The following is a 13,632-nucleotide window of genomic DNA, read 5'->3' on the forward strand; positions in this document are numbered from 1 at the left end:
GAGTGTGTAGGCACTGGAGCTTTGCTCTGCCTACTCACTGCTGCTCTTTCTTACAGTGCCCTGCCTCTTCAGACCAGCCCAGGGCAGAACTCAAGTTGCTCTCACAAATGTTAATATGACACTTGCCTCATTTCACCTTAGCAATGGCCTTTCGATGCCAAAATACCAAATGTTAACAGATACAGCAGGTAGTGCTCCCAGTCCATAGTCGTTCTAAGCCCTTCGCCTGGCTGAGCCTTGGGTCACTTCTCAGAGGAGTTGGGAATTCTGCAGGCAGGCAGGAAGCAGCAGGACAGGAAAAAAGTGACTTGCCAGAGGTGACAAATGGGTGAGTGTCAATGGAATGAAATGCAGGTCCCTGGGTTTGCAGCCCAGTTAAAGCTGGGCACAACCCTTGGATTGCAGTTCTGTGCCCCGGGAAAGAAACCAGAAATTGCACAGGGAAATGGCCAGGGAAGGATTGCTCAAAGCTGAAGGTATCTCAAAGTACCACTGATGCATTAACTTCAGGTGTCTCTGGTTTGTGATCTGGGACTTCATGAGTGATCTTCTTCCCGGGGAGAATTCCTGAGTCTGGGGGAGTAGTGCTGATTGATATTGTAAGGAAGAAGCCTGCCATTTCTGGGTTCTTTAAATAAAACACTGTTAAAAGTGGGAAGAATCAGGATGTGGTGTTTTTGGGAGCCTTGATCTCCAGTGTGTCAGTCAGGCTGGCTTAATCAGGACAGCTTGCTGACAGTGGGGGTTGCACTGTGATTTTTCCCTGGTAACACCGTTTTTGAGGACCATCACAAGCAAGTTGCAGTTTAAGGCAGGCTGTGTTCCCAGGCTGTACTGTGACACCATCTGGGGGGTGGGCAGGAAAACAACATGGAAAACCAGCTCCACTACAAGCCACTTTTACTGCTCTGCTTGCTTCCATTCCTGGGGTGTTGTAGTTGTTACTATGGAAATTCAGGGACGTTTGCTGGAGGCTGGAAGACCACTAATGGTTGTTTGCTGGTAGATCCCAGCCTTTCTGTCTCCATTTCCTGCTCCTGTGTACATGCAGTTCTGTTCAGGAGGCACAGCTGGATTTCGTGCTGTTTCTCAGAAGCAGATCCCAGTGCTCAGGCTGCCATCGGGTTAGTCCTGCACAGCTCTCCAGTGGCCTCCCCATTCTGGGAGATGCTTCAGAGCCCAGCATACAGATCCTGTCTGTTAGCCCAGAGCATCCCTGACAGCCTCCTTCTCTCCTGCCTTAAACCCTGGCCTAAACAGGAGCAGCTGTCAGAGAGCAGTAATGCTCACTGTGACCAGCCCCACAGCCTGAAAACTCCTGGGCCACATCCCACAAAATCCCAACTGATCCCAAATAACACAACCTGATTTTTCTTTGTGTCTCTTGGCTTTTCTCTTGTGTTGATCTCCTTTTCCTTGCCTGAAAGTGATTTTTGAAAATCACAGATACCATCTTACAGGTACAGCTATATCTGGGTGTTTCAGACCACCCTCCGGCTGCAGGAGAAGCAAAATTGGTCATTAGAATTTGTCAGACAATGTCACCACACAGCCTGATGAAGAGCTCAGGAGCAAATCCCAAGGCAGGGTTGCACAGCACCTGCTGCAGTGTCACAGGGTTAAAAAGAACTGCTTTGAAGTATAAATAGGGTAGCGAGAGGTGCCAAAATGATCTTCAGAAGAACTAATTTTGAAAATTTCATCTAAATACATCCTGGGTTTACTTTCTTCTTCCCCATTTGTAGCTGCTCATATTTACTTATTGTGTGTACCTGGGTGTTGGGCTAAGACAGGAGACTTGGTGAGGGGGGGTCACTAATGTTCACTGGGTCTAAGGCAGCAAACAGAATATTTTTCTTTCTCAGCCAGATGCCCTCAAACTCATCACCTGGGCACAGGTGTACATCCATGTGTGCCTCCACTGCAATTATAGTGAGGAAAAATGGTAGTGCTTTTTTTTTCCAGAATGGAATACCCAGTAAATATTTCAGAACCCCATAAATAAAAATGATTGATCTGATCTTTTAAAAACATATGCCCCTTTGGGCTCTGACTAAGTGTGAGAAAGTTCAGCCTGAGAAGGAATTTGTTTGGAAAAGCAGTGAAAGGTTAGAAGCAGGGATGTGGGTTGGAATGTGCCTTGCAAATGTTAACTGTGGAGGCACAGTGCTAACGCCTTGCATGTGCAAAAGATTTGGAGGGTTGTGAATTTAAACCATGAAATTAATATAGTCAAAATTAAGGTTTTCTTGCCCACACCTTATTCATACAGGATGTGGTGTTTGTAATGTTCCGACGGATAGGAAGATACGGAGGTGGTTTGCTGGTGTTAAGTTATGGTTGAGAAAGAACCTTTAGCATCTCTGTTTCTTGATTAATTTGCAACATAAATGTTTCCTTTAAACATAAATGTTTCCTCCAAAATGTAACTTTTGATTTCTTTTACTTTTCTGGGGGATAGCAGAGCAAAGCCCAGGATATTGCTTTGTTGTGCTCACTGACACCTTCCCCAGTGAAAAGTGTGATACAGTGAATGCTGTGTGTGCACACCCACGTGCAGCCACCACAGTGACCCGTGAATCATTTACAACTGCCTGATTCATTTTCCCAGTGCTCTTATTTAATAATTCTCCTCCTCCTTGGGGAGAACTGTAAAAATGGATTTTATTTTCCTAATGTGTTTGCATTTTAAGTAGGTAAAGTCTCTTTAGATTCCCATTTGCCAAACAAGGAGATGAATATGTTCATCTGCACATGTAAGTGACCAGTGGGCTGAGACCAAGGATGATAAATTTCAGTGCAGAAGGAGGAATGCAGAAAATAATAAGAATCTTAGGTCAGGGATTTGCAGTGTGAAGAAATTTTGAGTTTAAAACCCAAGATATTGAAGATACTTATCCTAAGATATGGGGATGGTCGGGCTGGAGATGAGGGAAAGGTTCTCCCCGCAGAGGGTGCTGGCACTGCCCAGGCTCCCCAGGGAATGGGCACGGCCCCGAGGCTGCCAGAGCTCCAGGAGCCTTTGGACACCCAGGGATGCCCAGGGTGGGATTGGTGGGGCTCTGGGCAGGGACAGAGGCTGGACTGGGTGATCCCTGTGGGTCCCTTGCCACCCAGAATATTTTATAGTTCTGTGACCTCTCCTCTGTCTGAGGTGAGTGAAATTTGGAACAGTTCCTGGGTGTCTGGGGTGTTTCCATCCAAGTCTCAAAGATGTGCTCAGGAACAGGACACACACTGGAGGGTTTGATGTTCTGCAAATCCTGCAGTTACATAGTTCTCAAGAGGAGCAGTGTCTCTCTGGGTAATTTTAATCAGAGATTTTAGAAGATGAGGTTTTCAAGTTGTCCATAATTCTGTGATCTTCATATGATCTTACACTGAAAATTGCTAAGATGCAATTCTTTCTCAGTTGCTGCCCAAATTGACCACGTTTACAGAAATCTGGATGTTAATACTTGGAAACAAGTATCTTAGAAAGTTCCTAGGCAGGAAAAGGATAGAGAAATATATTTATTTCAATAAAAAAAGGATAAGAATTTTAGTAATCCTGGACTGTTCTGGTCATCCCTCAGTTTGTCCTCAAGGTGCCAGGAGAGTTTTAATGAGGGCAGAAATACATCCCTGGTATATCCAATGAGAGATGCAGTTTCCTAAACCTCTGGAGAAAAGAACCCAACCCTGCCCTGAAGTGACACCAGAATGAGGCAGGATAAGACATGATCTGCTCATGTTGTTACGTCATCTTATGTGTCTGAATTCTGTCATGGAACCTCAATATCCTGCTTCATAATGCTGATTTGGGGGATAATTATAAAATATTAATTTTTTTTGCTTTAAATGGCTAATATTTATTGTCTGGATTCAACCTGAGCATACTTCTAACTGAGGGAGAAGGAAATTCTTTCATGTATAACATCCTGAGAATGTATTTTATATCTCAGCATCCAGTGAAATATTTTTTAAAAATATAATAGTTTGTGACTATCAGACTGTTCTGAACAAGGGTTCATTCTCTCAGAAATTAAACCAGGCTATTCCCCTGTGCAGGGAAATTCCTGCTAATCTGGCATCAAATTTCCAAACCTGGTGAGATTACATCCAGGCCTGGATGGTGTGCCTTTAAATCTCCATTAAGATACATGCAGCTGACACATGGTTTCAATAAAATATCACAAATATTATAGATTCCTCTGGCCACCGACTTGAAAGCTTAAAAATTGCTGTGAGGTGAATTCAGCCCCGTAGGTCCTGACTGCACCTGTATCAGCTCTTCTCAGGAGCTGAAGGGCTCTGGAATCCTCCATGGAGAAGGCAAACCTGAGCCTGTGGCTCCATGCCCTCTCACCAGTCATTTGGCCCTTTGCCAGCTGGAAGGTGAGCCAGCACCTTACAGCAATTTTTGGGTCATTTCAGGGGATTTGAGCCCTCTGTGTAAGGGTTTGGGATTATTCCTGGCTTGGCAGTTTGCATCCCAAGGATGTCCCTGTGTGAAGCATGGGAAGCACAGTGTTAATCCAGTGTGTTCCTTGATGTCTCCTGTGTTCCTGACAGAGGCCAGATGTTTGTAGGAAGGAAGTAAATGATTGTGAACTGAGTGATACTGGAATAGTTTTCCCACAGGGAAAATTTCTTCCTTACCCCACTTAGGATCTGGCTTGTGCCTTTGTGTGCAAGGGTTTCTGTCCTTTCCAGAATTCTGGATTTTATTATTATTTAATCCGTACTAATGTAACTCTGGGTACTTTAAGCCTCTTAGGGGTTTGCTGCTGACTTTGGGCTCAGTCCTGCTCCCTTTTCAAGGAATTTTGCCATTAGACACCTTTAAGTAGAGTTCTGAAGTAAATTGAAGCCGATTTTACTGGCGGCTCTGTCCCTGGCTGTAAAATGCCGCTGTAAAGCTGTAACCTGTGTGCAAGGCACAGTTCCAGTGGGGAGGAGAGGGAGGTGTGTGCTCCTGTCTGCAGCCTCTCTGTCTCTGCCCCTCCTCACTGCCAGTCTGGAAGGAATCCTCTGAAGATGCCAAAGGCTCAGCTCAAGGGAATTGTCTGTGAGCCTGCGCGGGGAATGTCCTGCCAGCTTAGGAAGCCATAAATATGTTCCTTTCCATCTAGGTGCCCCTCTGGCTGCGGAAAGGGAGAAGAAGCCTCTCTCCAGAGCTGTCTTTGTGCTGCCCTGGGTGGAATCCACAGAAACAAGTGAGGGTCCCAGATGTTTTGTTTTTTTTCCCTGATGTGTTGTAAGGAAGCAGTAGCTGCACTCTGGGTCTTCTGGGGAGGCTGTTCAGGTAGAGTGTGCCCTGGACACAGCTTGGAAAGCTGTTTCCCAGTGGGAAGCATGCAGCATGTTCCTCAGAAAATGCCATCCTTTCCTGTTTCTTTGCATCAGGTGGATTAGTCATGGGGACTGGCTCTTCCTGAAGAGTGTTGATGTTACTCATAGTTCCTTCCAGTGAGGCAGATTTCCCAGGAAAGGTGATGCTTTTTCCGGGTACTGCCACGGAGCCATTCCCCAGCTCCAGCCCTGAGTTTGTCACCAGCAGGACTTGAGCATCTGCCAGCAGATTTTCAGGAAACAAGGAATGTGAAACCAAGGATCAGAGCATGTCACCGACTGTCCTGTGATCCACTGCCCAGAGCTGGAGGGATGATGCTGATACTTTGTGGTCACTTAAGTCCCACTCAGAAAGCATTTTTGGGCCAGAAACATCACAGCCTCAAATAGCGAGGTGACATAAATGTATTGCAGCTGTAAGAATCCAGCCTCTCCCCTTTAAAGCTGCTCCTAGACTTCATGTTTGGGAAACCTTTTTTGCCAAGGTAAATGAGGAATGTGGAATTGTCATAGGATGTATGATTTAGAATAGAATTCCTTATGTTAGGTGCTCCCTTTGCCATTACCAAACCCGCTGGTGCAAAGGAAGCACCCTGATCATGGAGCAGGACAAGCAGTGCTGTCCAGACTGCCCTGTTCTAATTTCCCTGCTTTTATCCTGGCTGGAACCTGCAGCACTTCTGGATGTTAAGAAGAATTCAGCAGGCTGTTGTGATCTGTTTACGTTCAACAGTTTTGCCCTTCCACGTGTGGAGGCTGTCCCTCCTAGACTGCAGTTCCTGCAGTGCTCTGCAAGAGAAGGATCAGTAGGATTCCAGGGTATTTGCAGAGCGTGAGTTCCTGAGAGAGCTCCTCTGTCAAGTACCTTTTGTGCCTTCTGCCATTTGAAAGCTCAGTGTGAATTCTAGGCCAGGTGAAAATTGTTCTTCACCTTGGATAAGTCCTCAAGGAGCTCCTGCAGCTGCTGTGGGGAGAGCTCATCGTTTGGGACCCTTCATGGGCTGTGCTGGTAGCGCTGCAGGGGTGTCAGCTGGATGGGACTGTTTCCAGTCTGGGTTTCTGGGATGCTGTGCAGAGCTCTTGGAGCCCAGTGGGAACCAGTTTGTACCCAGCTTTTGTGGTATTCCTGCACTTAGGAGGGCAGGTTAGGTAATCTGTATTTCTAGCTGTATTTTTAGTGATGCAGAGCTCCTAACCTTTCAATACATTTCTGATTGCTCTTATTCCCTTCCTGGGTTTCCAAAACAAAATCCACTGAGGCCAAGGGTCCTAAGGAAAGAAGTGCCTTGTTCTGGCTGCTATTTCTGGGCATGTGTTCTCTGCCCTCTCTTTCCTGCCAAAATGAAATATGTGCTTCCTTCTCTGGGGAATATGTGAATCAAACCAACAAAAATTCTCCAGATCTTGAATGTGGGACCTGGGAAGAGAGCAGAGCTCAGCCCTGAGGCAGGGTGTTCAGCCAGTCCTGGTGAATGCTGAACACACCACAGGAGCCAGCTGGCAGCAGCTCCTGGAGATGGGAGAGAAGAGCAGCTCATTCTCTCTCTTTTTTTTTTTTAGGCTCCACTTGCAAATAGAGGGGCCAAAACTTCTTTCAGACCTTGTGGGGTTAATTTCTTGGGATACTTGAAAAACCTGCCCATTTGCCATCTGAATGTTGTCAGTCCTTTATAGCTGAGGTGCTGCCTTGAAACGTGGCTGTGCCTTGCCTTTTCTACTACTAGCGAGATGAGGTGCTCTATTTTGGCCTGTGTATTGAAGATAAATTGTGAGCTGATTAAAGAAGTGCAGCTGGTACTCACTTGGCCTCTCTCTGGAATCCCTGCTCCTGTTGGAAAGGCTCCTGAGCATGAAGGAGAATGATACTTGCTGCATTCTGGAGTTTGACCAGATGCCTTTGGAGCATTTTGAAGGTCTGTGTTTGCAGCAGGGTGATTGCTCAGCTGGCAGCAAGGATGTGAACACCAGTAAGGGCAGCACTGAACCCATGTGCTGGGGGGCTGAGGAGTGTCCGTGCCTGCTCCTGTGGTTGTGCTTTGGGTGGAGCCTTAAGATGGAGCCCCTGATGACAGCAGAGAGTTTGAATCTGAGCAGACTTGCCTAGGTCTTGTTAGTTTGGTTGTGCCTGGATCCATCTCTCCAGAGGTTTAGGAAAGTGAGGAATTAGTGAGGGTTTCAGTGTGGGCTTGCAGCCACACCTCAGCGCCTGGAGTCCCTTGCAAGGACTGTTACAAGAACTGTTGCAAGGACTGCAAGTGTTACAGGTACTGGATATTGCGAGGAGTTTCTTGCTAGGAAGGCTTTGTCTGCTAGGCTCAGCACCGGACGGGTTCGAAGGCTGTCAGCAGAGATGGCTTTATTGGGTGAGGAGGAGAAGGTCTGGCTCTTGGGAGCAGCCTGAACAGGAACTGTTGTTCAGAGAGATAAAGCTTGGATGCACATGGGCAGCTCTTGGTACTTTGTGAATTCTCTGCAAAGCTCCTGTCTCTGAGGCTGGGCACTCTTTGTTCTCTGCTACAGAGCCCAGAAGATCAGTGCCAAGCTGGACCAGATGGAACAAATTCTTATTTCTCTGTAATGCCTGGAGATCCTTCTGCCTGTAGGGACAGTCCCCTAACAACACTAACCCCTGTTCTCCCGGGCTGTGCTGTTACACTTGTCCCTTGTTCCCTGCACTGCCCAGCGTGGGTGCCCACACCCAGCATGGGCTCTGCTGGGGACAGTGAGATCGCCCCTGTGTGACAGGGACCACAGGTAGCCATCCATGCCTGGCCCTGTGAAATGGTGTTAGTTAGTTTTCTTCTGTTCTAGCAAGTCTTTTTATCTACTGAGCTCTTTTCTTCCAAACTAAGGCCATAATAGTTTTTCTTCTCTGAATGTGAAAGTGTCTGGTCTTTGGGACTCCTTTGAAGAGTTAATCTTCAGTTGGTCCTGTAGAGCTCATTGCACTTGAGAAAGGAGGTTGGTTCCTTGCTTTGGGGACACTCATCGAGGTGGGGTTGACTGCTGATGCCAAGTTAGGAGTTTCTCTGCTACTTGACTGTGCTAACTGAAGGGAGGCAGGGGGTTTGCAGCAGCTACTCAGATACTCAGCAGCTATCATTAGATCTTCCTCCTTGTGGGAGAGGGCCCAGGGTAGAGGGAGTCCCTCATTGTGTGACCACAGAAGGAGCTTGCACAAGATCACATAATGGAACAAACACAGTTAAATGTGACTTGCCAGTGCTTCTGCCACTGGAATGTTCTCACAGGTGTGTTCTGCTGCCCCTCCTACTCTCCCTCAGGCCATTAATACCTCCCTCAGGTATTGTCTGTGCAGTGAGTCCCTTTCTCTTTGCTTGTCCAGCCTAGACTTCTAAAAACCCCTTAACTCTACTTTAGCACTGCTGTGCTCCGATTAAGATACAGATTTTTTTTTTAGTCACAGAGGTAAAGTTCCAGTGCCCAGGTGTTTCACCCCATTTCGATTTGGCATTTTTCTCTGCTAGATCATCACAGCTTCTACAGTCACGTTGAATAAAGGGTGACAGTGATCCTTTATTTAGTGCTGAACCCCATCTGCTGCTGGACTGAGTGGTGAACTCAAGTGAGTGATTACACCATACCAATATATCCTAGCTTAAAATATGGAGTAATTTTGAAAGTAAAGTGATGAAGGAGTAAAATAAAAGCTTACTTAATGTGCACAGTCTGGTATGTTTGAACACAGCATGGAAGAGGTAAAAACAAGGCTTTAACTTTGCTGATAGTAAGGATACATGGAGACAACTACACGCTGTAGGGAAGCTTCTGAATGGCAGGTCCTCTGTGGAGCCCTGGGAGCTGCTGCCTCACTCCTTGCTCCTGCTGTGGGAAGGAAACACTCTGGAGATCCTTTGTGGCTTTACAAACACATATTTCACTGTGTTTGCCGTGGACTTTATGTTTGCCACTTTGCTATGGGCTCACAGCACCAAGCCATTGGCCTGGGGTCATCTGACAGGTGAGGTGACTGCTCAGGGAGGGCAGTCTGTATCCCAGGGTGTGCCAGGCAGCACAGGGGGGAAACACCCCACCAAGGTGACCAGGGAAATCCTCCTCTTGCATGGATGTGATAGCTGAGCTAAAGACACTGATCCCCATTCAGAACAAACCAGATTCACAAACACTTTGGGCTGTTTTGCATCTGTCTGCCCCACACAGCTGTGGTGAAGGGTTGGTTGATGCTGGGATGAACTGATGGGGTGTAGGGAACAAATGGATATGAAACCAAGTTTCATCAGTTCTCCCTTCACTGAGCACCTTCGATGTCTTGGGCAGGCTGACCTGAAACAGAGACTAGACAGAGCTAAGAGAATAAAGTAGGTATTTATTAAAAGGCCTTTAAGGATACGCCTTGGGTGGTACAAGAGTCTGGCCAAAGCTACACCCAAGGGGAACCCAAAATGGACAACAGGTCGCAAGGTCTCACACTTTTATAAGTTTTGCTCCATTTGCATATTGGGGTTTAATTGTCCAATTGCAGATTCAGATTGTGAAGGCCCATCCTTCTTATTTTCTCTCTTCAGTCCACCATTGTTTGTGCTTTTGGGCCTGAAACTTGTAACAGTTGTCCTTGGTCTCTAGCAGGAAAAGGGGCTTTTTTTGTCTACCTACTCGGTGAAGAGAGCTTACTAACACTTAATATGAGGCTTGGAACTACACCCCTAGGCAGCACAGAATGTGAAAGACATGAAAGCTAAAACTTAAGGCATCACCTTACTGTCCTGCATGCCCTGGATTGTTGATTCTCCTGGGTTTGTTGGTTCTGACAGGATCCTGAGTGCTGTTGGGAATCAGTAAACAGTGAGAAGACAGTGTGTGCTCACATCCAGTCCACATTAGAGTTGGTGTATTAAGGCTTTGCTTTCTAACAGCTCATGCATTGACTCTGTGTTTAGTTCTGCCCCTTTGTCCCCATCCTGACCAGCACTTGCTTGTCCCTGAACTTGCTGAGCCCTGAACTTCCAAAGGAGATGCCAGCAGGGCCTGCTGTCCTGCAGCCTCAGTGTTGTGAGGTCTGTGGGGTCTGCTCTGGAGAGCTGAGCTGTGTGAAGAGGAAATAAATCGGAATATGCCCCAAGCCATATAGTGTGGGGTTGTCTGTGTGCCTTAGAGACTTGACAGAGCACGTGGGCTGTGTCAGTGCATGGGGGTGCCTGATTGAGCAGGGTGATTGCAGTGTTGCCTTTCACCTCAGAGTTTCTAAACTGGTCTGTTTTCTTCTTCCTACAGACAATTTTAGGTACACCTGTGACATTTGTGGGAAAAAATATAAATACTATAGCTGCTTCCAAGAGCACAGAGACCTACATGCCGTGGATGGTGAGTAATGTTTTGACACTCAGACACCTGAACTAGGCTGAAAAGTTTTTGGGGAAGCAGAATGTGGCTCTGCAGGAGCATGTGGCCTGTGGTGTGCAGGATGTGGCACTGGATGGGTCACCTGTCTTTGCCATGGAGGCACAGCCTACAGGCACTGCAGAAAGGAGTTCTCTGTGCCTGATTCTCTCTGTGTGCATCAAAACACCTGTGCTGGGACTTGGGGACCTTGCAGTGTGTCTGCAGGGAGGTTCATGGTTAGGATGGAGATCTTGGGACTGAGTGCCTCAAGGTAAATGGTCAGCCTGATTATTTGCTGGGAAGAAGTTGGTTGCTTTTTGGTTTCTGAATTTACAGGTTTGTTCCCAACATACTTCTTTGTGAAGCATTTCAAATTTTCAGAGTTGGGAAATGTTTCATTCTTACTAATTACTGTGGTAGTGAACTGATGAAGTTGTCAGTGGCCCTTAAAGGCCATTTTTTCCTCTGTGATTGTACAAGTGGCCTAGGCTGGTGACACCAGACAGAAGCAGACACCCACTGCCAGAAGCAGTGTTTTTATTCTGGACTAGGGGAAATGAAGTATCAACATGCTGGCCTGCCCCCTGCATACTGAGCATCTAAAGCTCCTCACCTTGGAGCCCACAGATACTCCAGACCTTCCTGGTGTGTGCTGCAAGCCTGTCAATACTGTTCCTCACTTGGCCAAGGAGAGTTCTAGAAAGAGGCTGCCTGGAGAGCAACAGGTTTTGAATGACTGGGCTGTCTCAGAAGAGCAAGTGGTTTTTCACAATATATGATTGTCCAGAAAAATGGTTGTGTTTACCTGAAGTGTGGACATCAGAACGTCTTCTAAGGGCAGCCAGTGTTCTCCTGCAGGGCACTGCTGCCAGCTCCCTTCTTCCTGTGGGAGCCAGCAGAAAATGACTGGCACTGCCAGTCACTGTGAGGGGAATGTGGCTGCTGTGTCGCAGCACACGCAGGGATGAGGCAGCTGTGCACCTGAAGTTCACATGGGGCTGTGTCAGGGTCAAAACAAAGGCCTTGAGCATCTGTGTGTTTTAGGGCTGGGCATGCTCAACCAGGTCCTGTGAGGATGCTGCTGGGAAGAGGAGGGACTGGGGCACAAAGCCTGGTTTATTCAGTGGGGCTGAAATGTGCTGCAGCAGTATGTGAAATGCAGGAGGAAAACAAGACCATTTAAGAGGATTTAATTTCTGTTTTGTTTCTTCCCCTCCTTCTTCTATTCTGTGTTAGTTTTTAGTGTGGAAGGGGCCCCAGAAAACCGGGCAGGTAAGCCGAGCTCCTTTGTGTGCTTTATTTTATGAATCTTTTCCAGCATTCAGTAGTTCAGACACAGCAGGTCGATTCTGAACTTGTAAGAGTCAAAGGAGTTTTGCATCAGGACAGGGAGCATCCTCTCTCCCTCCCCAGTGTCTACAGCCAGTAGGTTGCTGCCCAGCCCTACCAGATACCAGGCTTTTGTTGCACATACATTTGGTCAGGCTTCAGACAATCAAAGAAGCAGGTGTTTCATGTCTTTGGTGGTCTTGTAAATTGTCCAAGGTATAAACCAAATTCTTCTCTAAAGTGGGTTGGGTTGTGATTTGTTGCTAGCTGTGCTGTTAGCTGGTAGAAGTCTCAGGTTGGTATTTGTTAGGTGATGTTCCTGCAGAATGCATTGCCATGCCCACTGTCAGCCAGTATAGCAGCATTAGAGGGGAGATTCCCTGGAAGAAAAGCAGGAAATACAGATCAGACTTTGCAATGTGTTAATTCAGTTTTTCTCTGTATTTTTTAAGCATTAATTCCCAAAAGGCCAGTTAGTGGCTGGGAGCAGGGGTAATCCTGGGGCACCTGAGGAGAAGGAGGGGCAAGTCAGACAGAAGGGCCACTGGTTTATAATTCCTGTCTTCCAGTCCTGTTCCAGATGGAAATATGATTACAGGTGCAGGAGCATTCATGCCCATGCAGCTGTAGAAGGCAAAGCTGAGGTGTTGTCAGCTGTGCTCTGGTTCTGTTCTCTTGCAGACCCCTATGACCAGGCTGTCATCGCTGCTGACGAGGTGAAGGAGGAGGAGCCCGAACCCTTCCAGAAGATTGGGCCAAGTAAGAGTTATTATTGTTTCAAATAAAAAGTAAAGCTCAGGGGTTCACACCTGCCTTTCGCCTCAGCACCTCTAAAAAAAGCAGGAAGAACTGGATTACAGAGAGAGCTTGGGTTTGGGTGCTCACAGATGTTCAGGCTCAAATGAGCATCAAACACCAACAGCCCTGGCCCTAAGAACTGCAGCTTTGTGATGTGTTCTGCTCAAGAGCTCTGCAAAGAGAAGGGGAAGAGAGTTCAGGGGAAAAGCAGTCTGGCAGGGATGAGAGAGGGCTTGAAGGTGCACTAAGAGCTGGCAGGTGATTCATTCACACTGCCTTTATGGTGGGTCCTCAAACAGAGCAGAGGGAAACGGAGAGAACATCAGGTTTTGACAGAGCATTTCTCTGAATTTTCAATTTTGGAAACAATCAATTATCCATGGATTTTCCCTCATCTTGCAACTTGCTGCTAGTTCTGTACTCCCAGCACTGGCAAGAGGAGGAGGTGTCAGTGTGTGGTTACACTCCATGATTTCCAGTGTCTCCAAAGCGGGAATGAGCACACTGACTCCAGAAAAGCCTCTTCTCCTGCAAGAGGACTCCACAATCCTAAATAAAAGTTCTCTAATGCTGGAACTTGACTGTTCATTTCCTGGTTTGACTGTTCCTGTTGTCCACACCTCCCAGACTTTCTGTAAGCAGAGGACAGAACTGTGTCCTCTGTAAGACAGACTTTAACACTGGATTCTCTCCCTTGTTTTGCACACTTACTTGCTGTAATTTTGAGGTAATCATCTGCAGCTTGTTCGGTTCTACTGGACTTTTTATACATGGTCCATCCCTCTGTTTTGAACTGTTTCCTTTCTTGGG

General features: G+C 47.0%; 1 protein-coding gene across 1 annotated transcript in view; it reads left to right on the forward strand.

The window, feature by feature from the left end:
* ZNF618 (zinc finger protein 618) overlaps positions 1-13,632 on the forward strand; it is a 69,127-nt gene that overhangs the window by 18,457 nt on the left and 37,038 nt on the right. The window contains exons 5-7 of the mRNA XM_066332572.1: positions 5,115-5,198; positions 10,588-10,677; positions 12,706-12,783. Coding sequence (XP_066188669.1) covers positions 5,115-5,198; positions 10,588-10,677; positions 12,706-12,783 — 252 coding nt within the window. The remainder of the gene's footprint in view (positions 1-5,114; positions 5,199-10,587; positions 10,678-12,705; positions 12,784-13,632) is intronic.

Source organism: Sylvia atricapilla, chromosome 19 (assembly GCF_009819655.1).
Source record: "Sylvia atricapilla isolate bSylAtr1 chromosome 19, bSylAtr1.pri, whole genome shotgun sequence".
Lineage (NCBI taxonomy): Eukaryota > Metazoa > Chordata > Aves > Passeriformes > Sylviidae > Sylvia > Sylvia atricapilla.